Source organism: Pholcus phalangioides, unplaced genomic scaffold (genome assembly GCF_987345545.1).
Source record: "Pholcus phalangioides strain wild (caught in Gottingen) unplaced genomic scaffold, Ppha-v1.0 ptg000022l_1, whole genome shotgun sequence".
Classification (NCBI taxonomy): Eukaryota; Metazoa; Arthropoda; class Arachnida; order Araneae; family Pholcidae; genus Pholcus; species Pholcus phalangioides.
The window spans coordinates 5,421,807-5,445,701 of NW_028301615.1; the positions used below are offsets into that span (position 1 = coordinate 5,421,807).

Below are 23,895 nucleotides of genomic sequence, written 5' to 3' on the forward strand. Positions count from 1 at the left end.
TGTGGCTCCTCCAATTTGAAACACGGTTTCGTGATGCTTTCTTCTGCAAATTTTGCAATTCGTTGCAAATTTTGCTTTTACACTGAGATGCTAAGTGTTGTCAAGCAAAACACAAATAAAATCTTCCCGAACGTTTCAAAAAGTTGCTTTTCTTTTCAACACCCCACTCTCCGCATTCACCATGATTGTCTTTTTTGCAAAAAATTTATATTGTATCGGCAGCTACCAAAGCTCAAACGCAGAGTTTGGTTTGAAACTATATTGTTTCCTTTATATCAATTTCCGTTTTTGAGCACATCTTGTTGCTGAACAGGTTTGTTCAGGGAATTTGCGATTTCGCAACAGTTTATTTCTCTCTTCTCAAAAATTCAATGAGCTTCTGATATCAAAAGAATTTCCATTTATATGATTTCAATGAAATTCATAATTCAGTTTTTGTGGAATTTTTGCAAGAATTATTGAACAAAGTAAATTGCCATAACTCCCTGCAGTCACTTTCAAGGACTCTAAGCTTTGTATGTCAGTTTCACATTTATCAACAAATTTTCTCAATGCTCTGACATTGTCAAATTTTTCACTGGGTCGATAGCAAGAAGCTTATTTATATGGGAGCTAAAAATTACAATGTCTTGCCTACAGAATCTATCTCGCAAAATCTATTGCAGAATCATAATTCTGATCACTCAAAACGAAACCGGAAATTGCTGCAAGAGCATTACCTTCTAGTAAGGATTTTAAGTATGCAAATTTTTCAGCATTTTATAAACTATTATTACTATGAATTAAATTTTCAAATAGATTCCAGAAATCTAAGAACTTACTTGGGTCCCCATAATACATGCCGATTTGAAGTTGGGGTAGTCTCAGCACTTTTCAATGCAGGTTTCACAACAGCTGTGTAACCGGGTGTTTAAGCTCTGAAATCAACATTTGGAGCTCTTGAATCAGGTGCTGAAGCTCTGGAATCCGGTGTTGAAGCTCTTGAATGTGTAATCCCATTTTGTCTAGCACTCTTGTTGCACGATTGCATCAGGAACCACTGGATCGTTCCTTTCCATATCATGGCTCGGTCTTGATATTCTTGACTTTGAGTGATTTCGGCTTCAAATTCTTCATTGTCAACTTTGAGTTTGATATCTGCATCCAGTTTTTCCAGTTCAAGATTTTTCTAAGTCAATTGTTCATGTAGATCATGGATAAATTCGATTTTTTTTTCTTCTTTCGGAGCGTGATCCAGCAATATTGCATCTATCTTTGGAAGCAGTTTCGTTGTCAGCTGTCTTACGACGGATTGTTCTTTTTTCAAATTCTCGTATTTCATCTCATCCAAGGTTCAGTGAATTTAATATTCAATCGATAATGGAAACTTCAGTGTAAAAGTCCTGTATCTGGGATGTCGGCACCAATGAAAAATACATAGAAAAGACAGCACTACAAGAAGACGCTAGCTATAAAACTTAGATGCTTTATTTGTAAATGTAGAAACCAAACTAAAATAAAAATACAAACTTTCTTTCTCATTCAGTGGCGGTGTGGTGATATTAGTGCCATCTGAAGGATGATGATGAATATAACAAATATATACATCTAACAGTATTAATTTTTTTCTGTGCTCATTTATCGATTGTATTTTTTGATTTGCTAGCATGTTTAATTTCAGTGGGAGTATTGAATTAGAAAATTCATACTTACCTGCTACCCATGACATACTTTCAGTGTTTTACATGTGACAACACGTGCTTTGTTTACATTCGTTTTTTTTTTTTCATTTGTATCAAACAGCATTCTTTATGTGTCCTTTAAATTTCAATTTGTTTCTCTGTGCACTTGTACTTGAATAATCTAAAGAGGTACGAGGGTTTTACTATGTAACAATTTCTTATAATTTATTCCATCTCATTGTCTTAAAAATCTTTAGTTGTCTCATTAAAATCTTTTCTTGGACACTTTGCAGCTGGAGGCACTGGACACTTCTGTGAATTATTCAGGCGATCTACTGCTGGCCTTGAAATATGTTCCGATAGATGTTGCAAAACAGAAATTGGAAAAAAAGTCAGGAAACCAGCCGAAAGGAGCTCTTCATGTATTGATAAAAGAAGCTAGAAACTTGACCGCTACAAGAACTAATGGGACCTCTGATCCATTTTGTAAAAGGTATGATAGTAGAGGCACATGACTGAAGTTTAGGAAGGTCTATTTTTTAAAAGGTGCATTTCATTAGACAAGATAATAGTAATACTGTTTCATTCAGATTAATTAATTATTAGTTGTCTATCATAATCTTTCTCATAATTTTGCAGAGGTAGCTAACCTGATCATGCTTTCACTGAGGTATATCCCTGTGGCAGCCACACACATTTCTGTATCAAAGCAGTTCTTAAACCCTAGATAATACTCTGAGGCAGTTTGCAATTTGCTGCTACCGTCCCAAATACATGCATGGCATGTTTTGTTCAGTCCAGGTTTAGAGATCTGATAACAAAATCTCTATCCACTGAATATCCTCACTTTTACCGCTGATGGTACTTTCAAATACCACAACAGACAAAATGCCCAATGAGGTGACTAAAAAAAAGATGCCCATAAAAAATATGAATGACAAATATATCTAAACTATATCAAATACATAAACCCGATAAAAGCAATAAAAACAAAAATACAGTGACTGACCCACAAATAAGCAATAAAAACTAATTAACTGTTGATAATTATAATACACTGCCCATAAAATAAATTTATGGTTGTCTTATCTAAGTATGTGTTTGTAGATAATTTCTCGATTTATCCCAATATGTTTATCATGTTTCTTTTCAAACATATCAATTGAGTTGGAAATCACAACCCCTAGAGGTAAGCTATTCCATTTATTCACAACCTTATTACAAAAAACTCCCTGTGACACCACAACCTGGAATTGTCGCTCACCAAACGATACCGGTGTCCCCTTGTCAAAGCAGTCAGTGTATTAATAACGCAGGGTTCATCCTATCCATCCCATTCAAAATTTTCTACACTTCAATCATAACCCCCCCTCCCAATACCTGCTTTCTTTTAGTGTAAAGATATTTCATTGGTGGAAAATCCATGCCGATTGCGGCATACTGCTACAATTTCCATTGCCTGATACAAAAATGCCAGTATTCTTCAATTCTGCATCATCTTGTGCGAAAAACACAATTTTTCCTCAAGAAATTTTGAAGTTACATCACAATAGAAGCAGACTTTTCTGTGGCATCATTTGTCTTCCCCACAATTTTATTTCTTGGAGCCCCAACCATTTTAGCCCTAGCTTTCTCTCTCCCCCGCCCAGGATTCGGCACCTAGGGTTCCATTGATGTATTAAATGGGCTCAGACACTACGCAAATTGCCGCTCATCTGCAGAATAATAAAAATACCCTTCAATTGCTGTTTCAGCTATTTTTTTTCTGAAATAAAAGTTGAGTCCTTTGATTTATGAGTTCCTTACATGTATTATTTTTGAAATTGCTTTGATTTTTTCACTGATCATCTGTATTTAACAAAAAATTTGTTTCCTTTAACAGAATGCAAACATTCGCAAAAGAACATACACTATCTACCAATAAGTATTTGGACACCTGTGATAGAAAATAAAAACTAACATTATTCAAAATCAATAGTTAGTAGAGCCTCCACGAGAGGCAATTACAGCGTGAACCCTCCGGGGCATACTTTCCACGAGTCCTTGTGTGACGGCTAGTGGTATTTTCTTCCACTTGGCTTGGAGAAGACATGTCAGTTCCTTCACTGATTTTGGACAGGTATGGCACCCCTTAATTCGGCGATCCAACTCGTCCCAGAGGTTCTCGATAGGGTTCAGGTCTGGGCTCTGGGCAGGCCAGTCCATTCGATGAACCCCATTGGCACCATACCAAGCCTTGGTTAACCTCACAGTATGACAGCTGGCATTGTCGTCCTGGAAGTAACAGGGGTCCACCCCGTAAAACTGCCACAACGTAGGAAGCACATTGTCATCCAAAATAGTGCAGTAGGCATCGGCGTTGAGCTTACCATGAATGGGGACCAAGAGTCCCAGTCCATACCAGGAGAAACACCCCCAGACCATAATTCCACCTCCGCCGAACTTGACTGTTGGCACAATGCATTCTGGCAGGAGATGTTCTCCAGGCAGACGCCAGACCCTGCCATCCGAACGGTAGAGGGTGAACCTTGATTCGTCGCTCCAAAGAACCCGTTTCCACTGATCTACGGTCCAATTTCGATGTGCTTTGCACCACATTAACCGAGCAACACAGTTGGACTTTGTGATCAAAGGCTTATGGGCAGCAGCACGACCATGAAAACCAATCAGATGTGCTTCCTTACGGATGGTATTCATTGAAACAATACTCCCGGATGCCTGTTGAAACTCCTCGCGGATGAGGGCCATCGGTTGGGTGCGGTTCTTCCAAATTTCTCTGGACAGCACCCGTCGGTCCCTATCTCCCAGTTTCGTTGGTCTGTCGACTCGGGGGAAATTCCGACAAGCACAGCTCACCTTCCACTTCTTAATCACATAGGCCACTGTCGATTTTGGGTACTTCAGCTCGCTAGATATGTCCCCTTGAGGATCAGTCATTTTTGTGATACTCAATAATTATACCTTTCTCGAAATCAGAGAGCTCCAAACTGCGCGGCATCTTGCATGCGACTAATGCGATGTTGTTTCCTACATGATATATACCGGCGGAGGGCGTGACGTATCTCAGCACCGCAGATATCGTCATTTGCATAGGTGTCCAAATACTTATTGGTAGATAGTGTATTAGCGTACTGGAAAAACAGCAATGATGAATCTGTTGTATCTTTCACCATCAGGATTTTCAATGCTAAAGCTGGTCGGTGAATTCAGTGTATCTATGATCATGGAAAAATGACAAAATCCCAGAAAAGTAATGAAAGAAAGTTCACGGAAAAAGTCACAAAATAAGAAAGGGCACAGATTTCTTAAAATCAATTTTCGGATTTTCACCGCAAAATCCTGTGCTCGATTGTGCATTGGTACTAGGCTGAAAATGAGTGTTCCAACTTTAGGAACGAACATAGTTGTCGCTGGTTTTCGATTCTAAAAGTCTGTGCCATTATAGAGTGGTTGAAATTTGGTTAAAAACATGAATTTCAATTTTTTTGAGCAAAATCATTATTCCGTTCCTCCAAATAATATGTTACATCTCCAATGTCGCAACCAATCCAGTGAATAAGGATTGTTAAATCACCAATCCCACCAAACAACTAGTGCTAAATCACCAAACATTGTGACTATTTCTCATCTTTTTCTCCCTGAATGAAAAATTTGAGTAGACTAATTGCAAAAACGAACAAGATTCTAGCAGGAATCATGCCCACAAAATTGGGAAAAAAATATTAATTGTAAATATACATCCATCATCATTTTCTGACTTTTGATTTGGAGGTGTTTTAAATAGCACGTCCTGAGCACTGCCTGATGTACCAAAGCACATTTTTAAGTTTCCAAAATTTTTTGTATACTTGTCAAAATCTTTTTGACTGGAGATACCACTTCTACTCGTGAAAGAAAGTTAGTGCCCTGATTGCACAAACACGTGGCTACCTCATAGTTGTAAACTTGTATCTGGCCCATTGGCCCAAGCTCCCAATAATCTTGAACAACTGGCTCAGCTCCCCTCCCCAAAAAAAAATTGTGTGGATACATTTCCCATATTTGGCCTGGAAAAATTTTTTGCAGGGTACATACAGTTCATGAAAAAATAATGATTTTCAAGTGCTTATAAGTGCTAAAAAAAAAAATCGAATTTCTTCCATCAATTTTTGTTTCCTTTCAACTCAATCCCCCTCTAAAACATATTCCACTTTGCCAAAAATGTGTAGTGTAGCTACAATGTTCAAAACAGGACACATGGTCACACATACCTGAGGTATTTCTATGCTTAAAAATATATTGCATAAAATCTGGCAGAGAAACACTGCACTCAAGATATTTCTTCAAAATATTTTAAACTATTGAATTAATGAATGTCAGTTGCATATAAGTGTGCTGAGCCATATTTCCTCGATAAAGATATGGAGGAAATCGTCAGTTGGCACCAAAAATTACGCCAAAGGTAAGTAGTTGCCAATTATTGCTATAATTGCCAAAACAAGCACCAAAGGCAGAAAATAAAGCACCATTGCATTGAAGGAGTAGATTTAAATGAATTCTATGGGGAAAGAAAACGTCAACATCGTAATATTTAAAAACATAATTATCATAATATAATCCATAGAATTGGGAAAATAATTTTAATACTTAATTTCAGTAAAAAATAAAAATTTCAATAGTCTTTGTTGAAAATATATGAAAAATAGTGGAACATTTTTTTAAATGAGAAAGTTAGGATGATATTACATGAAAATATGAGAATGTCCCAGGAAATAACAAGTCATATAGTCACCCTAGATATATGTGATCTAATTTTTTTTTATCGAAGGCAAATTTCAATACTGTTTCAAACATAAGATGATTTTTTTCTTAAATGTCATTTGCTTACTAAAAATGGCAAACTACAATGGCTTTTTTTAAAAGCTATGTGAAGTTCTAAAACTTGACATTGTCTACAAGTTGAAACAAGAATTATAATTATTTTAAAAAATTATGTATCTTTTATAAATTAGTATTACAAATTCTAAATTAAAAATGAGTAAATGTTGAATATAAATCTAAAAAGTCCAAGTAATTTAATTTTTTTTGATAAATCACGATTTTAAATCTGCGATATGAATGTTCTTGAATTTTAAAATTTTGCCTGGAAAAGTGCTTGAATAGTCCTTGAATTTTTTTACGTTCAAAGAGTATGAACCATTTATGATTTTAAAAAAATTGCCCCCAAAAAAAGACTAGTGAAAACAATCTACTTAATATTTTATTTTAATTCTTTTCAATTTGCTATTGACTTGTTCTTGTTTTTCTTATTTTGTGACAATTTGTAGTCCCCTCTCATGATCAACCAATTTCCAATTCCATCCTCCCTTAGTGCCAATCATTGCTGCCAGAAGGCATCTCTGGAGATTTATATGACATCTGGTCTGGAAACTATATGGGGTGGAGGTCCTTTCTTATTGGTGCTGGTGAGAAAACTCAAAAGAACTCTCCTATGTTTGAACTCGACCTTTAGGGGAAGAGTGATACAATGGATCCAGATGTGCAGGAGGGTCAAAAAGGTTCAAAAATAGGCCAATAATGATGGAAACCAAAATAAGTAAAAGTACATTCTGTTAGAAATGTTTTACTTAACGAGTTCTGGAGCCCGGGGCTGAAATATTTTTGACAACAAATACTGTATGAGATAAGTTGCAACGAGTTATGGTGAATGGGGAATTTTCTGGTTGGACAGGCATCACAAGTGGAGTTCCTCAAGGAAGTGTCCTTGGCCCTATACTTTTTTCACTTTTTATCGATAAACTTGATCAGGGTATCGATGGGATTACTAGCAAATTCGCAGATGATGGGAATGGCGTAGGATCACTGCAGATCTGAAAATGTGCTACAAACTAGTCCACCAAATTGTTTATCTACCATCGAGAGAGCCTTTCTTTGAGATCATAGACAGGCGAGTTAATCTACGTAGGCATCGCTTCCAGATAAGAATACCAACAGCTAGAAGGGATTGCTTTTTCCACGGATATAAATGGCGTGTAACGAGAATATGGAACAGTCTTCCATCAGAACTTGTATGCGCCTCCTACGCAAGATTTGCTTCCGCTATTGAGGATTTCGAACTGACTCCGTATGCGAAGTGCTTCCCGTTCTGACTATTATTTCCCCCCCCCCTCTTCCAGTATAAGTGCATTTCATGCGTTCTGGAGTTATTATTATTATTGTAAATAAATAAAATAATGGGGGTAATCGGGAATCAATGCGATAGGGAGTTGTTCCAGACCAACTTGAACAGGATTGTAGAATGGGCAAATGAATGGAGCATGACATTTTGCTTTGATAAGTACATGGTGGCTCATTTTGGTTCGAACAACCCACGGTTCTCTTATGAATTGAATGATGTCACTATCCCGGATGCAACTAGGGTCACCGATTTGGGAATTCTCATTCACGAGCAGCTTAGGTTTTCTGAACATTGTTCAGCGGTGGTCAAAAAAGCGAATAAAATGCTCGGTTTCATTTTCAAAAAGGTCTCTTCGCGTTCCCCTAAAGTCATTCTTCCGCTTTTTCGAGATTTAGTTCGTCCTGTACTGGAGTATGCTGTAAGCTTTTGGAGACCATACCTACAGAGGGACATAGACTTGGTTGAAGAGGTGCAGAGAAGAGCTACGCGTGTCCTTAACACAGGGCTCGAGTTATGAAGAGACACTTCATTTTTTGAATATGTTTACATTAGATGAACGCAGGTGTCGAGGAGATATGATCGAAGTGTTCAAAATTTTCGATAGGATGGATAGGACCATGAACTTTTAGTACACCGCCAATTGACTGCTTTTACAAGGGGACACCAGTATCGATTGGTGAGGGACAATGCAAGGTTATCCTGTCACAGAGAATTTTTCTCTAATCGGGTTGTTAATAAATGGAATAGCTTACCCCCGGAGGTAGTAAATTGTAACACAATTGACACGTTTAAAAACAAATACGATAAACATGTTGGGGTAAATCGAGAAGCTATCCATACTTAGATTAAGACAACTATAAGTATTTTTTATGGGCATTGTATAATATTTTATCATGTATATATATATATATTGTTTATAATTTTTGTTAATTGCATTTTTAATTGGGTTGCTGTATTACTGAAATATATGATATCCATATTTTTATGGGCATCTTTTTCTCAGCCACCTCATTGGGCATTTTGCCTGTTGTGGCGTTGAATTTGTATTTGTATATAATAACACCAAAACAAATAAACAATTGCTAAATGAAATACAGTGAAACCTCAATATAATGATGCTCTGTGGGCCAAGAAAAAGTGTGTACTGTTGCAGAGCAATCATCGAGAGGCAACATTATCATCATGTGCCCTCAAATTTATGTTGTTGCCATCTTTTCTAAATCGGCATTGTCAGTGCCACCAAAAAATATGTTTTTCAGCATTAAAAATTTTTAATTGATAAAAAAAAATTCAAAGGCAATTTTACGAAGGTGGCAAATTTTAGGACAAACAACTACCTTTCAAAATCAATCTTCCATTGACTTTTACAGTTGCGGTATGGCAAAATTATATTTGTTTCCAGAATGAAAAATGCGCGTTTGTTTGCCATCTGTGCATTTTAAGTTTTTTCTCTCTGGGAAGGGCATATTTTGTTGAATCTATTGATATAATCTTTAGCCGCCAATAAAGAATTATTCCTGTAGAACCACCACCACCACTCAAAATTTCTGGTTGTGTGGAGGCTTTCTTGCTTTGCCCCAGAGATGCAATTAGTGCATCAATAAATAGGACAGGCGACCCAGGACATGCATGTTTTTGGTCAACTTATGAGTGACAACTCATTAGTTGAGTTAGTTTAAGTGAGTTAGTTTGGTCAACTAATGAATGTTTAATTATATCTTTGAATTGCATTTGTCTTCAACTGCCACATTCCTTCTACAACACTGGAAAAGAATGCAAAAATGTTTTGGGAGAAAATTGTTTCCTTCTTTGTGACTGTTACTGGGGGTGGAGGGATTGCACCAATGGCTATGAGATGCTATTTATGTGTGAATTCAATTTATTCGAATTGATTGTCAAGACAGGCCTGAATGACCTCTAATTGAAGAAAATATAGGTAAGCAATGATTCCATATATAGTGAAACCTTGATACAACAATATTCTGCTGACCAAGAAAAAATATCGTTGTAGTGGGATTATCGTTATATGGAGAGGCACAACATTATCATCACATGGCACCAAATTTATGCTTTTGTTGGAATCTTTTCTAAATTCTGCATTGTTAGTACCATCAGAAGATGCACTTTAAAGTATTTATTTGCCACGAAAAACCGTAATTAATTAGTGGATTAATGAAATTCATTCAGATGCATTGTCCCTGTAAAGAAGTTTACATGGCCCTTGTACCATATTACATTTTTGTGTCTTACAGAGAAAGTGGCAATACCAACAGCTTCATCAAAATTTTTGGTGATCATGTGGTGCAAAACACAGATGTTATTAAATGCTCTCGGAAGAATGAATACACATGACAAAGCTAAAATTGAATTCAAGACTATTTTTAGCAAAATATAAAAACATTCCAGCAGTTTTCAAAATATAACTCGTATAAGTAGCTCATGCTAGTAACTTCAAATAGTAACTCGTGACATTTTTAGCAGCTAACAGAATGTCATAGCAGAAAATGCATAGTCCTTCAATGGGGACACTTGCCAGATAGCAGGAGCAGCACTGATGCCAAACATCAATCTTTTCGATTGATACAGACCTTTTTGTGTATTCAATATGAGTAACTTAGATGTAGCTTCATCAACAGGTATGCTGTGATATGCAGTATGATTGTCCATTTCTGCTGAAATTTTTCCTTTGAACAGCTTGACAAACAGATTTTTTGTTCTTGGTACACGATACTGTGGCACTTATAATTGAGGATTGACTGTATGAGAATAGTCAGCACGAAGTGTCTAAGTAAGCCATTTGGTTTCTTGACTGGAAATCCTGGTGTAGCAAAGTCAGAAGTTTCTACTTTCCATTTCAAATGGCTGTAATTCCTTTTCCTCCATGGACTGAAATGCATAAGGAACAGGTTGAGCATTCTGCAAGACTAGCTGTGAATGTTCTTTGAGAACCAATTTAGCAGTACAATTTGATGCTTTACTTAAAGTTTCAGCAAAACTATCTATGTACTCATTAACCAGATCCAAAACAACTTCCTTTGTAGGTTTGACATTTTGTGTTTTCACTTGGTGGATGTGGTTCCACTTCAGCAAAAGAGAACCTATCCATTCACGTCCAAGTATTGAAAAAAAGTATTGTTCCACAATAAAAACAGGCAGATCCATTCTCTGATTTTTGTATGCAACAGCAACTTTGACAACACCCATTGGAACAGCAATATTCTGACCGCACGTGTGAAATTAAACATTAGTCTTGCCTACAGGCTTGACCAAAATTTGTCAAAATGTAGAATAGCTGAACAGAGCCTTTACATTACCAGTGTCTGTTTTCATTGTAACTATGACCTTCAGCATCAATACTGTAGTGCCGCTGTGGTGGTCGAGTAGTCATAGTTACGGATTCGCATTGCGAGGATCCGGGTTTGAACCCCACCATCGCCACAGTGGTGGTTGGCGGAAGTTTGTTTGCTGTGGTTCCCAACTTTGAGGCGCAAATGCGAGCTGATCTCCCCATTAAAAAGTTTGGCCACAGAGAGACAGGCCTGCAACTATAAATTATTCAATCATTACACTTCACTCATAGTTAGAAAAGCTGGTGGCAGATGGCAGCACTACACATAACAAGCAATACACAGAAACAAGCTTCATGTTAGGTTCACAACACGGACACACATATCCCAACATGTACCAATTCATTTGAAGTTCCACAGAGGAATATAGACGAGGTACATGTGTGGCTTAATAGTAGTAGTCAATACTGTAATAAGAAGCAGATGGTCACTTTTGATGTGCTTCAATGGAAAAGTCTCATCGACATCCTCTAATTTGTGAAGCTTGGATTTACTCCGGCACACTTGTTGAACACACTTGTAGCTTTTTTTCTACACAATTTACAATGAAGATTTTTCTTCCTGCAAGAAAGAGCCTTGTGATTTTCATCACCACAATGATAGCAAAGTTTCGAATTCGTCCACGAGATCTTCTGTGTCCTCTCCCTCCACTTATGTTTCTAAATGCAGTGAAGAGCTTGAAGTGATTGAATCCTCCAGTAGTTGTACAATCTTTGCAGTAATTGCAAGATCTTTGCCAAGATCTCCAAATTATGATGGAGAAGCTCTTGCAAGTCAAGAAAGAAAGGAAACAGATGATCACTGTGTGTATCACAATGCCATGTAGACTGTAAATCGACTTTCATTACATGATGCCGCATAGAGCAAGAAACGATTGTGTCATTTTATGGTGTATTTGGATTAGGGAAGACAATTTATGTGAATAAAGTGAGGAAGACTTAATCGACTTTCTGCATGGTGTCTGTTCCATGTCGAACATTTTACTAGACTAAACAAAACACAAACAAGCATGAGTTGCCACCCACTGGCAACTAAATCATAGAAAAATAATAATAGGGAACTACACAATTAGTATTCAACTTTCAACAATATACAATCAATATATCATACAAGATTTGTAAAAATGTTTTTGTAGAGGGATATAATATTTTATATCAAGTATTCTTATGGTGAAGTTTCACTGTACATGAACTGATTCGCAAACTTTTACCAGCTACGGCTGCTTTGCCTTAAGGCCCCTTTACATGTATGCTTTGGCGCACGTGACGTTCAGAACCGCCTTCAAAAGTGTGTGCTTGTAAAGGCAGAAAAAGTGTGCAATTAGGAGTATGCTCTGGAACTGGTCATTCCAGTGTGCAATTGCGAACTCAAAATTGTACATCTAAATGCAAACCAGCCTTACATGCAAAAACAAGGTGAATCCCTCATCTCTGCATCGTCTTCCTTCTTCTAAAAAAAAAAAAAAAAAAAAAAGACGCATATAATATAAATAATTTTTTCAGTAATATTTTTTTTCATAGTCTATTTGACGATTTTTCTTCTTTTTTCCAACGAATTGTTATTTTAAAGAAATGGTAAATTAATTAAGTATTGTGATTGCATTTATTAGGTTATTGTAATCATTTTCAAACTTTGATTTGGTTACTTTTTCCACTGACATTATTATCAGGTTTATAGATATGTTAAATTACTATTATTATTTTGATAACTTCAAAAGCTTTCATTTACCGTCAGGGTGTGGGAAAATTTTAAAATAGTTCAACTAGGAACTCTTAACCTATAAATTATATTTTTTCTTTTTAAAGAAAATAATTGCTTTTTTTAATAGAAAATAAATATTTTAAGAAAGATCAGTTTCAAAATTTGAAATTAACGATAGAAATTTTTACATAAATCCATAATTAATGCAAAATAATGAGGAAATTGATGAAATTATTCCAAAATTTATAAAAATCCAGAATTGAAGAAATAAATAATATTGGAACAAATGAAAGCCTTTCAATAATATGAGGGCCCATTTTTGATTAGCATATTTTTGAAATTGGCAATAGATCTGGGGAACACAAAGTTGTTGATGTTGATTTTTAATTCATGCTAAAAAAAGTTAAGAACATCTGATTTAAATTTGATACTATAAGTTTGACTTTGACAAACTAGAAATTTTTTTTGTAAAGGATTAAGGGTTGTGAAAAGGGGCCGTTCAAGAATTATGTAAGCAAATTTTTAGCCATTTTTGACCCCCCCCCCTCCCCAGCAGCAAAACTTTGTCATCAGCTCTGCCCCTCTGAATCCTAACGCATATTGGTAGGAGATCAGAGACGTACACGGGAGGGGGGAGCATAGGGGCTCATCCCCCTCCCCCACGATCAAAAATTTATTTTTTTGATGCAAAAAAAAATTTTAATAATTGAAATTTCGGAAGAAAATACCTTTATGTGTTATTATAATCAATTTCTGTTAATTTCAATGTTATTTGCTATGAACTCAAAATTTATCTTTAATAAATTTATTACAACTCCACCCTCTATAAGCTCTATAATGATAAATCGCATAAATGCCCTTGGCCCACGGACCAAATATGGCTCTTGGGGTTATCTGATGCTGCCTGCCCTCCTCAAACCTAATTTTGTAAAAATGAACTAAGAGGCACAATTACAGATCGCTTAAGTGTTCCGTGGTACAATTCCAGAGAATTTAAGTGGCCCGTGGCACATTTTGAAATCACTTAACTGAACCGAGACACAGTTCCAGAACACTTATGCGATCCATGACTCCTTTAGAGATCCCTTGAGTGACGTGCGACATAGTTTTAGAGCACTTACGTGGCCTGCAGTGCGGTTCTACATCACTCAAGTTACTGGTGGCACATTCTCAGATTATTTAAGTGATCCGCGGCATATAATTACGGATCACTTGAGTGATGTGTGGTACAGTTCCGGAGCACTTACGTGGTCCGGACACATTTCCAGATTACTTGGATCCACAAAAATTTAGAGATCACTTAAGTGGCTCTGTAGGGCACTTATCAATAGTGGGGGGATGTTACTTCAAGTGCCCACAAACTATCGAAGGGTTTTTCTCGTTTTTGGCGCACCGAGTAAGATGCCATTAAGAATATTTCATATTTTCATAAAGGGTGGTTGATGACGTAAGCAGGGTTGGGTTTTTGACATGACAAGCGTGAAAAACTGGTTTAAACTGGCAAAAACTGTCAAAAACCGTCAAAAATCTAAATGAATCCCTTTTGATAATGTTTTGAACCCAACAGGTGTACAACATGATGAAAAACTTACTTTTTGGAATATTACAATGTTTTATTTTTAAACATTAATTTATTACAATAATTAAAACAAAATATTAATTATAATTTGCAATTTTGAATTCTTCAGCATAAGAGTCTAGAACATATAAAATATAGTTCTATGGTTTATTTATCTAAGCTACTCATTACCTGTGTTCAATTTGCTAAGTGGAATAGAGCTGCTTATTCAAAATATGTATGATAAGGCATCAGAGTTAGGTTTTTGACCCCAGAAACTAACTCGGTATTAAAATTATCAAAATCTTACTGTCAATGATGTCAAATAGTTTTTGTAAACTTGATAGATATGTTGAATAACAAAACACTTACTTTTATTTAGATTAAAGGGTTTTATACTCGGAATTATAATTACTGAGAAAAAATATCTATTTTGATATTTTAAATTTTGTGATTTGCCCAAAATTTTATTCCATATAAAAATTCTCATGCAGCATCTGTTAATGCACTAATTAAACTCATTTATTTTCGACTAAAAATTTCTTAGATCAGGGTGTATAAATTCACAGAGCTTCAAAGAGTATTTTCAACTAAAGCAGAGCTGACAAGACTTGATACCCAAAGCATTTGTTTTGCACGTTTGAATACAGCTTCAATTGGAAAACCATTGCATTATAAATGCTAGTAAATGTACCATATCATAGTGCAAAAGTAAGAATAAACCAAGTTTGACATATACAAGTTAGCATTGCCAAATTAAATGACATTTTAGTCCTACAATTTAGTATTTTGATCGCTAGATATATTTCAATGTTATGAGCAATAAGAGTATCGTTTTAAGTATCAGTGGTTATCTAGATAATAATAACAGAAATCAACATTACATACAGGATGTAATAAACTTTTTTAAACACTTATCTGTTGTAAAAAGAGTACAGCAGACGGTTTATATCAATGTAAACATGTATAAGCAGTTGAAGAAATTTTGGAAGGTCAAGAATCATCTTGAATCAGAGAATGTCAAATCGTTCCATAGTTTTCCCTTCATTGTTCATGTTATGCTTCAAATTTTATAAGAAAAAAAGCATATATATTGTCCAAAATAATTCTGTCGAGAGTAGAAAATTATTTTAGAATCATATTTTAAATATTTATTCTTTGTATAACATAGTCACTTTAAACATTACATGCAATTAACGTGTGTATTTCCAATGGGAATTTTTATATCAAAAAGCAATATTTGAGGTTTTTGACAGTTTTTGACAAAGGTTTTTGATGTGACAGTATAAACCGCGGTTTAAACCGACAAAAACTGCCATGTGTCAAAAACCTGCCAACCCTGGACTTAAGCATTATCCAAACCCCCCTCCCCCCCTTGTCATCAAAAGTCAGCAAATCGGAAACCCCCTTTCCCCCCACCCCCCATTGATGCTGACGTAATACTTGAACGGCCCCAAAGAACTTCCATTATCTGAATGTCTGAAGGTTAACAGTGGTGTTGTTTAAAAAAGAAGCACCGTATTCATTAGATCCAGTCAACTCTGTATTCATAACTTTACAAAGTATTTAATTGACAGCAGGTGTTGAGTGAACAATGTGCTGTACTTTTTCATGATGAGATCAAAAAAGATGTCCAAGGTCAAGTGTTCAAAATACAAAGTAAAAGGGATGTTTCGTATTATAAGAGATAATCACCGACTTTATTTAAAACCAAAAACTATCCAATATCACATGAATGATATCCAATTAAAAACGTATTACTATTCACACTTTTAATTTTATTGCTGTCATAACATGACACACTATAGAATGTTTTACACACGTAAGAATACGTGTATAGAGTTGAAATATAATTTTTTGTTAGAGTTTTTTTATTTAATTTATCTTTTTTTCAATTGTTATGAACTGCTTATGCTCCCAACATTGATTTTGTAGATTGAAATGATATTTTGAGGAAATGAATACGACTGAGAGAAATCTATCAAGAATTTTTTAGAAATATCTGAAATAAAGCCGTACAAAATAACACTATAATTTCAAAAAATACAGCGAAACCTCAATATAATGATACTCTGTGGACCAAGAAAAAAATATCGCTTCAGAGAGATTACCGTTATATCGTGCGGCAGCAGTTTAACATTAGAATATAGACAGTTTCAAACAAGATTTGGAAAATATTGTTGTAGAAGGATTTATCATATGCAGTATCGTTGTAGCGAGGTTTCACTGTAATAATTTTGTAATACTTTTATCTATATTTCTGCTGGTAGTATTAAAAAACATCAGCTATGCACTGTGTCAATAATTGATGAAAGAAAAAGAAAAAAATCTGACTTTTTCTTGTTTCTGTATAATTATAATTTTAGGTATAACCGATTGAATTCAGAAAATGTAGTTAAGAGCTACTAACATTAATTAAAGCCGAATGAACAAATGAAGGCCAAATTGAAACAATAAAAATTTGAAATTAATGATCACAGAAATTTTATTTCTCTTTTTCTTATCAATTGCATAAAAAATTACCATAAATTTATAACAGTAATTTCAATTAATAATTATTGAAATTATTTTAAAAAATTAATAACCCACGTAGTGGTAATAAGCTTTAGAAATCTATATTTTTTTGCGCAAAAGTTAGCCGAATTTAATCTTCAAGCAGGGAAAAAACTTTGACCAGTAGTGTTGTGCGTTCCAAAACTCCACATGCCATGCAAAAGTGTTTGTATTTTGCCACACGCTTCCCAATACACACACACACAGTTCGGAATAGGACGTTCTTCATGCAGGAAAGAACGCACGCAAGAACGTCTCTATTTTTAACAACATGTTCTTGAACGCCATGCTTCTAACAGCTCTTAATCCTTTGCGCAAGAACGTCTTGAGAAAGAAATGCAAGAACTCTGGGCTTGTGGGGAAGATTGTACGTGTAAAGGGGCTTTTAGTCATCATTGATTCGCAACTTTGCAACGTGTTTAGTGCGCTCTTGAATTGTATTTTTATCCTCAAGTTTTTTGACAGCACAAGGAAATAAATCGATACCAGAATTCAAATCAAGACATTTATTCAATTACCAAAAGCCAAAAGCTAAACATTGTTACAATATTAATTCAAGAATTTACTAATGACATTAAAAATTTAGTTTAACGTTAAATGAAAAAGAATGTAAATATATCACAGATTTTTTTCATGTATTGCACTTATCTGGAGGCGGTCCGGAACTTCGGCATGCAACTAAGAGATGAGGCACAAAGTCCGGTTTTGAAGTGGACGTCTGCTGTCACATAGACCTGTCGGAGGCCGATTCTCACTGGCCCCGAGATGGATGAAGCCGACTGGGAACCGTATTTCCCATTTCAAGGTGCACAACATCGGAACCAAGAGGAGTCTGGCCAAGCAAGAGATGCAAATGTGTAGGTGAGACGATCGTCGGACGGCAGCCCAGCGGGTGCCGAAGGGCTAAAACTGCAGGAGATCGGGAATCATGCCACGACGAGGCAGATGTTGAGAACAGCCGTTGTCGACCCGTCTATTCCACATAGTTGGCGATACCAACTAGACCAGGGGCTTTAGGTGTAGAGACCTTTCCGACGTCAACTGGCTAGCGTTAGAAGAACCAAACCATCGCTCATATGTAAAGCTACTATTAAAAGTAAGTTCGGACCTGCCGAGACATAAATGCAAATTAGATAATCATCACAGCATATGTTTCCAAACCTAAGGCTAGATGAAGTCACGTTACATTAGATCTAACTAGTGAAAGACTAGCACCAACGTACTACAACATCGGAGGACTTGTTAAACAAGTGAGGTGAAATGCGATGTGATGTGAGCGTTCGATAACCAGAATCTGTATATATACTAATCAGGAAACAAGTATTTTTGGTCCACTTGGACCGCGGAAATACTCTGTCACAACAAGAGAACATCGACATAATTTACATATAGTTTCGAAATATTAGCATAAACATTAAATTCCCGTTTGGCAGCATGTCAGGTTAACTGGCCAGGTTCACCCAACGCGACCAACGACAATCGGGAAAGTTTACCAACGGAGGTCCGTGGCCATCCGCCGGCAAACAAAATACTTAAGTTAACATAAAACTTGAAACATACCAAGGGACAACACCTCCAATGAGACTAAGTGACATCTCTCCCGGGAAGCACCAACGAAGACCCCATCCTCCAGCCGAAAGACTAAGCAGACGAACTAGCCCCTACCGGTATGCTAGCGAGACCTTCAGTGGTTTCCAGTGGCTAAGTGGTCCCTGGGGTCTAAAGGTAAATACTCTCTTGATATTATAATTAAGGAAAAACATGACCCGGAGGACGTCATGTTACATTCCCCCCGACCATAAAAAAAAAAAAAATTCTCAAGGGAAATTTTTGAAGTCCCTAAAAAAAAATAATTCTATCTTTTTGCCACCTTGTACACATCACCCTGTATATTCACATTACTGTTAAACGAAAAATTATCGCCAGAAAGATCAGTATCCTGACCCCGAAGAAAATTACATACCTCAATAATACTTTGAAACTTTTTTTCCGCATTGAGAGTAATAGTACACATCTGATCTAGGTCCTTTTTTCCTTTTTACGATAACTCTTTGCCAGCCTCTTTGAAGAGGAACCAATAATTTTTGTGAGACAACAGGACCAAGAGAACTTCGAAGCCTTTTAGAAAGTGTATTTCCAGAATCGCTATTACTAGCAATTGGAGCACTCAAACTCATGTTTTGAGAGTTCTGCAAAACGGAACCATCGATGTGTGATGTTTGGCCATCCTCTGCAGAGGGCCGCTCATCCAAATTAGCTTCAGTGCTATTCGATAGAATCAAATTTGCTAAATTCAATGACAACTGAGAATTTTCTTGTCCATCCCCAATAAATTTTTTAATATTACAGGCGTTAAACTTTCCAACAGTTCTATCCTCGGAATCTACCACGAGATAGACCACGGGAGTAATTTTTCTCTTAATTTGGAAAGGACCCTCTCATTTTGGCCATAACATTCCCATGACCTTGCCCTGAGCACTGGAACGGTAGTGAGTACATACCAAAACAATGTCTGAAACATTAAAACTGTGTTGCAACCTCTTCTTATCGTAATAATATTTTTGTCGGCGTTGTTGCCTCTTAACTCGCTCTTTTACTTGTATGAGTAATTTTTCTGGTAGACTAACTCTACCCCAAACTGGAAGATCCATAACCCAATCAAAGGATAAAACGAGTTCTCTACCCAAGAACAACGTCGCCGGGGATTAACCAGTTGTCTCAGAGGGTACAGACCTCACTGCTAGACCAAAAAAGGACAAATTTCTATCCCAATTTTTGTGATTATTATGTACATAACATGAGATCATTTGCTTAATGATTGACCCTTTCAGTTAAGTTAGACTGAGGATGATAGGGTGTAATGAACTTGAAGTTCTTTGCATGTCTTCCTCATTAAATTAGAGGCAAAACACGGCCCATTGTCGAAAACCAAATTTTTTGGGAAACCATACCATGTGCAGTATTTGTGTAAAAATTTTTTCACCACAGCTTTGGCTGTGATGCGCCTTAGGGGATACATTTCTACCCATTTAGTAAAATAGTCTACTATGACTGACGAATGAATGTTTCCCTTAGAGGAAATAGGGAATGGTCCCATGGTGTCCACTCCAACCACCTCTCCGGGACTATTAACAGAAGTTGACATCATTTCCCCCCACTTCCGTTTGTTGTCATATTTACAAGTCTGACATATTTTACAGGCGAGAACATACTTTTTTACATCTTTTCTTACGCCGGGCCAGTAAGCACGCTGAATACAACGGTGGTACGTTTTACTGACACCCAAGTGTCCTGATGTTGGATGGTTGTGCATCTCAAAGAGAAACTTATCTCTACAAAATGGAGGAACTACCAACAACTTTTTACCCTTATGTAAATAAAATAATTTGTCATTTTCAAAAATGTAACTTTTTTCAATTTTTTAATTTTGTACGATTTCTCCGGAACTTTTCTTTTCAAAGTAACCAATTAAGTCACTGTACTGCAGTTGCTGTTGAGTCACTAACTCCGACAAATCCAACAAGGAAAAAAGATATAACCTATTATCAATTTTATCTTCAAAGTCTGCCTCGACACTAGCTGACAGGGGCATCCTAGACAATGCGTCCGGGGCTTGCATCCTACAACCTTGTCTATACTCAAACCGTAATGGGTACTCTTGCAACAGTTGTGCCCACCTGCTGAGCCTTCCCTTGAGCTGTTTGGCATCAAAGTACCAGGCTACAGCCTTGTGGTCGGTCACAACTGTTACCGGTTCTCCTGAGAACCAAGCCCGAAACTTGTTGCAGGCCCACACGACGGCTAACCCCTCCTGTTCGCTAACAGAATAATTTTTTTCAGCAGCGTTAAGAGTATGACTAGCGTAAGCCAATGGCTTCTCCCCCTCAGGTTCTATTTGTTGAAGAATGGCACCTAGACCATAACCTGATGCATCGGTATAAATTTTCAAGAGGTATCGTGACTTCCTAGTTGTCAAAACCGGAGCATGAGTCAAGACATCTTTTAATTTCTCAAATGCCTGTTGATGAACGCTACCCCCACTTGAATTTTTTACCCTTTCTTGTTAACTGATACAAGAGGAGTGCTATGTCCCTGAAATGAGGTACAAATTGACTGTACCAACTGCACAATCCCAAAAATCGCTGTAACTGCTTAACACTTCTGGGTGCATTAAATTGCTGAACAACTTCAGTTTGACTTGGCTTTACATGCCATCCTTCTCTAGTTAAGTTGAGACCCAAGTATTCCAAGTCTTTCTTGAATAAACTACACTTTTCTGGCTTCAGGGTTAAACCTGCATATTGTAAACATGAAAAGACACTTTCTAAATTCTTCAAGTGCGATTGAAAATCAGGACTATCGACCACAATATCGTCTAAATAAAACTCAGCACATTTACCGACCAGGTGACCCAGGATCATCGTCATCATGCGTTGGAACGTGGCAGGGGCATTGTTCAGCCCAAAGGGCATTACTTTGAATCGGTACATACCTGAATCAGTGATAAAGGCAGTTTTATCTCGATCTTCTAGCCTCACTGGAGCTTGCCAATACCCCGATGCCAGATCGAACGTAGAGACAAATGCTGAGTCACCTACTCGTTGCAAAATGTGATCAATGCAGGGTAACAGATATCTGTCGGGCGCTGTGATTTTGTTGACTTTTTTGTAATCAACTACAAACCTCCAATCCCCTGTCTTTTTTTTTTTTTTTTTTTTTTTGATGAAGAAACAAGGAAAGCTCCAATTTGTAGAAGCGGGTTCAATTATATCATCTTCTAACATTTGCTGAACCTGTTCCTCAATCAATATTTTTTTCCAACGCGGGAGAGAGAACTGTGGGCGAAAAACTGGTTTTCCATCGGTAATGATCTTATGTTCGATCATTTGAGTTCTGCCTGGTACATTTCTGAACAAATTTTGATAACTGTTCAACAAATTCAACAATTGATCTTTCTAATCGGGATCAAGCTCCGAACTTTGAACCAAGTTTTTTATTTTTTCATGATCAATATTCCCTTTATAACGCAAGAGACCCCCTTTCAATTCGCGAGTTTTGAAATAGACTACGATCTCAGCTTGATTCAAAATATCATTACCCAACAAAAGCTTGAATGGAACTCCAGTGAGTGCCACCAAATCTGCGTTGACAATACTATTACGTATTTCAACCTGAGCTTTAAGAACTCAGACAGGTCGGCAATACTCACCAGAGGCCAATCTAAAATTAACCCCTTTATAAGAAAGAATTTTACGTTGATTTGAACTGATCACTGAACGGGTGGCGCCGGTATCGATCATCGCATTTACAAAAACATTGGTGATCCTTACAACGGGAAACAAAAAATCCAATTGAGGGGATTTTTGATGAACGGGCACTCTACCCCCCTTTCAGGTACCTGAAGAGAAGTTTCCCCGATTTTGATCATTTAAGGGACAGTCCCATTGGACATGTCCAACCTGATTACAACGAAAACATCTTATCGTTGACGGAAAGTTACTAGATCTTGTGATCACGTTATTTGTAGACCTACCACGCCCACTTGATTGAACATTTGGAACAAAATTAACTTGCGATTGTGAAAAATGGTCTATCATTATAAACAGATGTTGTAAGGTCGTTGGTTTCCTCACTTCAAGGAAATTCTTGACCGAATAGGGAAGTTGTGTCACAATTAATTCGATCTTTTCTGCTACGGGGACTGACAAATCAAAAGACCGAAAAAGATCTAATTTATGTAGGACGAAATCTTGATACGATCTGGAAGAATAATTTTCTGAAAATAATGCTCGAGCCAGTTTAACACGAGAATGATACTTTGAGAAAGTTAATAATAAATTTTTGAATTTTTCCCATGAGCGATCACGCCCCCAAGTCTCCCACTCATACTTTCCAATATTTTGTCACCACGATTGAACTCTGCCTTCGAACGTGCTAACAATTAGTTCAACCCTATTGGGTATATTACACAATGCAAAATAAGACTCACATTAAAGCAAAAAACTTCGAACATCTTCGTTTTGCCCAGAATATTTTAAACTTCCCCAACCCTGCTGAACTGGAAAATTCAGAGCATTACTAGGGTTAAGTAGAACTACCGGGGGAAAAATCACCTGAGCCTCATTAGCAGGATTAATCCCGTTAATAGGATTAGAAAAAGACATATTCGAATCAACAATAGGATTCGTATAAGACATATTCGAATCAACAATAGGATTCGTATAAGACATATTCGAATCAACAATAGGATTCGTATAAGACATATTCGAATCAACAATAGGATTCGTATAAGACATATTCGAATCTACGAAATCTGGTTCAATTTGAATCAACACATATCGACTGTCCACATTTCTGGGCGTACTATGATCCATACCAAAAAATAAAATGTAACTGTAACAAATATATAAATGTCTCAATTCACCATATTTCCAACTACTGTCAAAACTTGTATCGGTCAAGCCCCCAATTAAGTACAACGTGTTTAGTGCGCTCTTGAATTGTATTTTTATCCTCAAGTTTTTTGACAGCACAAGGAAATAAATCGATACCAGAATTCAAATCAAGACATTTATTCAATTACCAAAAGCCAAAAGCTAAACATTGTTACAATATTAATTCAAGAATTTACTAATGACATTAAAAATTTAGTTTAACGTTAAATGAAAAAGAATGTAAATATATCACAGATTTTTTTCATGTATTGCACTTATCTGGAGGCGGTCCGGAACTTCGGCATGCAACTAAGAGATGAGGCACAAAGTCCGGTTTTGAAGTGGACGTCTGCTGTCACATAGACCTGTCGGAGGCCGATTCTCACTGGCCCCGAGATGGATGAAGCCGACTGGGAACCGTATTTCCCATTTCAAGGTGCACAACATCGGAACCAAGAGGAGTCTGGCCAAGCAAGAGATGCAA

General features: G+C 36.7%; 1 protein-coding gene across 1 annotated transcript in view; it reads left to right on the forward strand.

Moving 5' to 3' along the window:
• Positions 1–23,895, forward strand: part of LOC149069395 (uncharacterized) — a 166,202-nt gene that overhangs the window by 128,270 nt on the left and 14,037 nt on the right. The window contains exon 7 of the mRNA XM_089249698.1: positions 1,955–2,154. Within this exon, the coding sequence (XP_089105824.1) occupies positions 1,955–2,154 (200 nt within the window). The remainder of the gene's footprint in view (positions 1–1,954; positions 2,155–23,895) is intronic.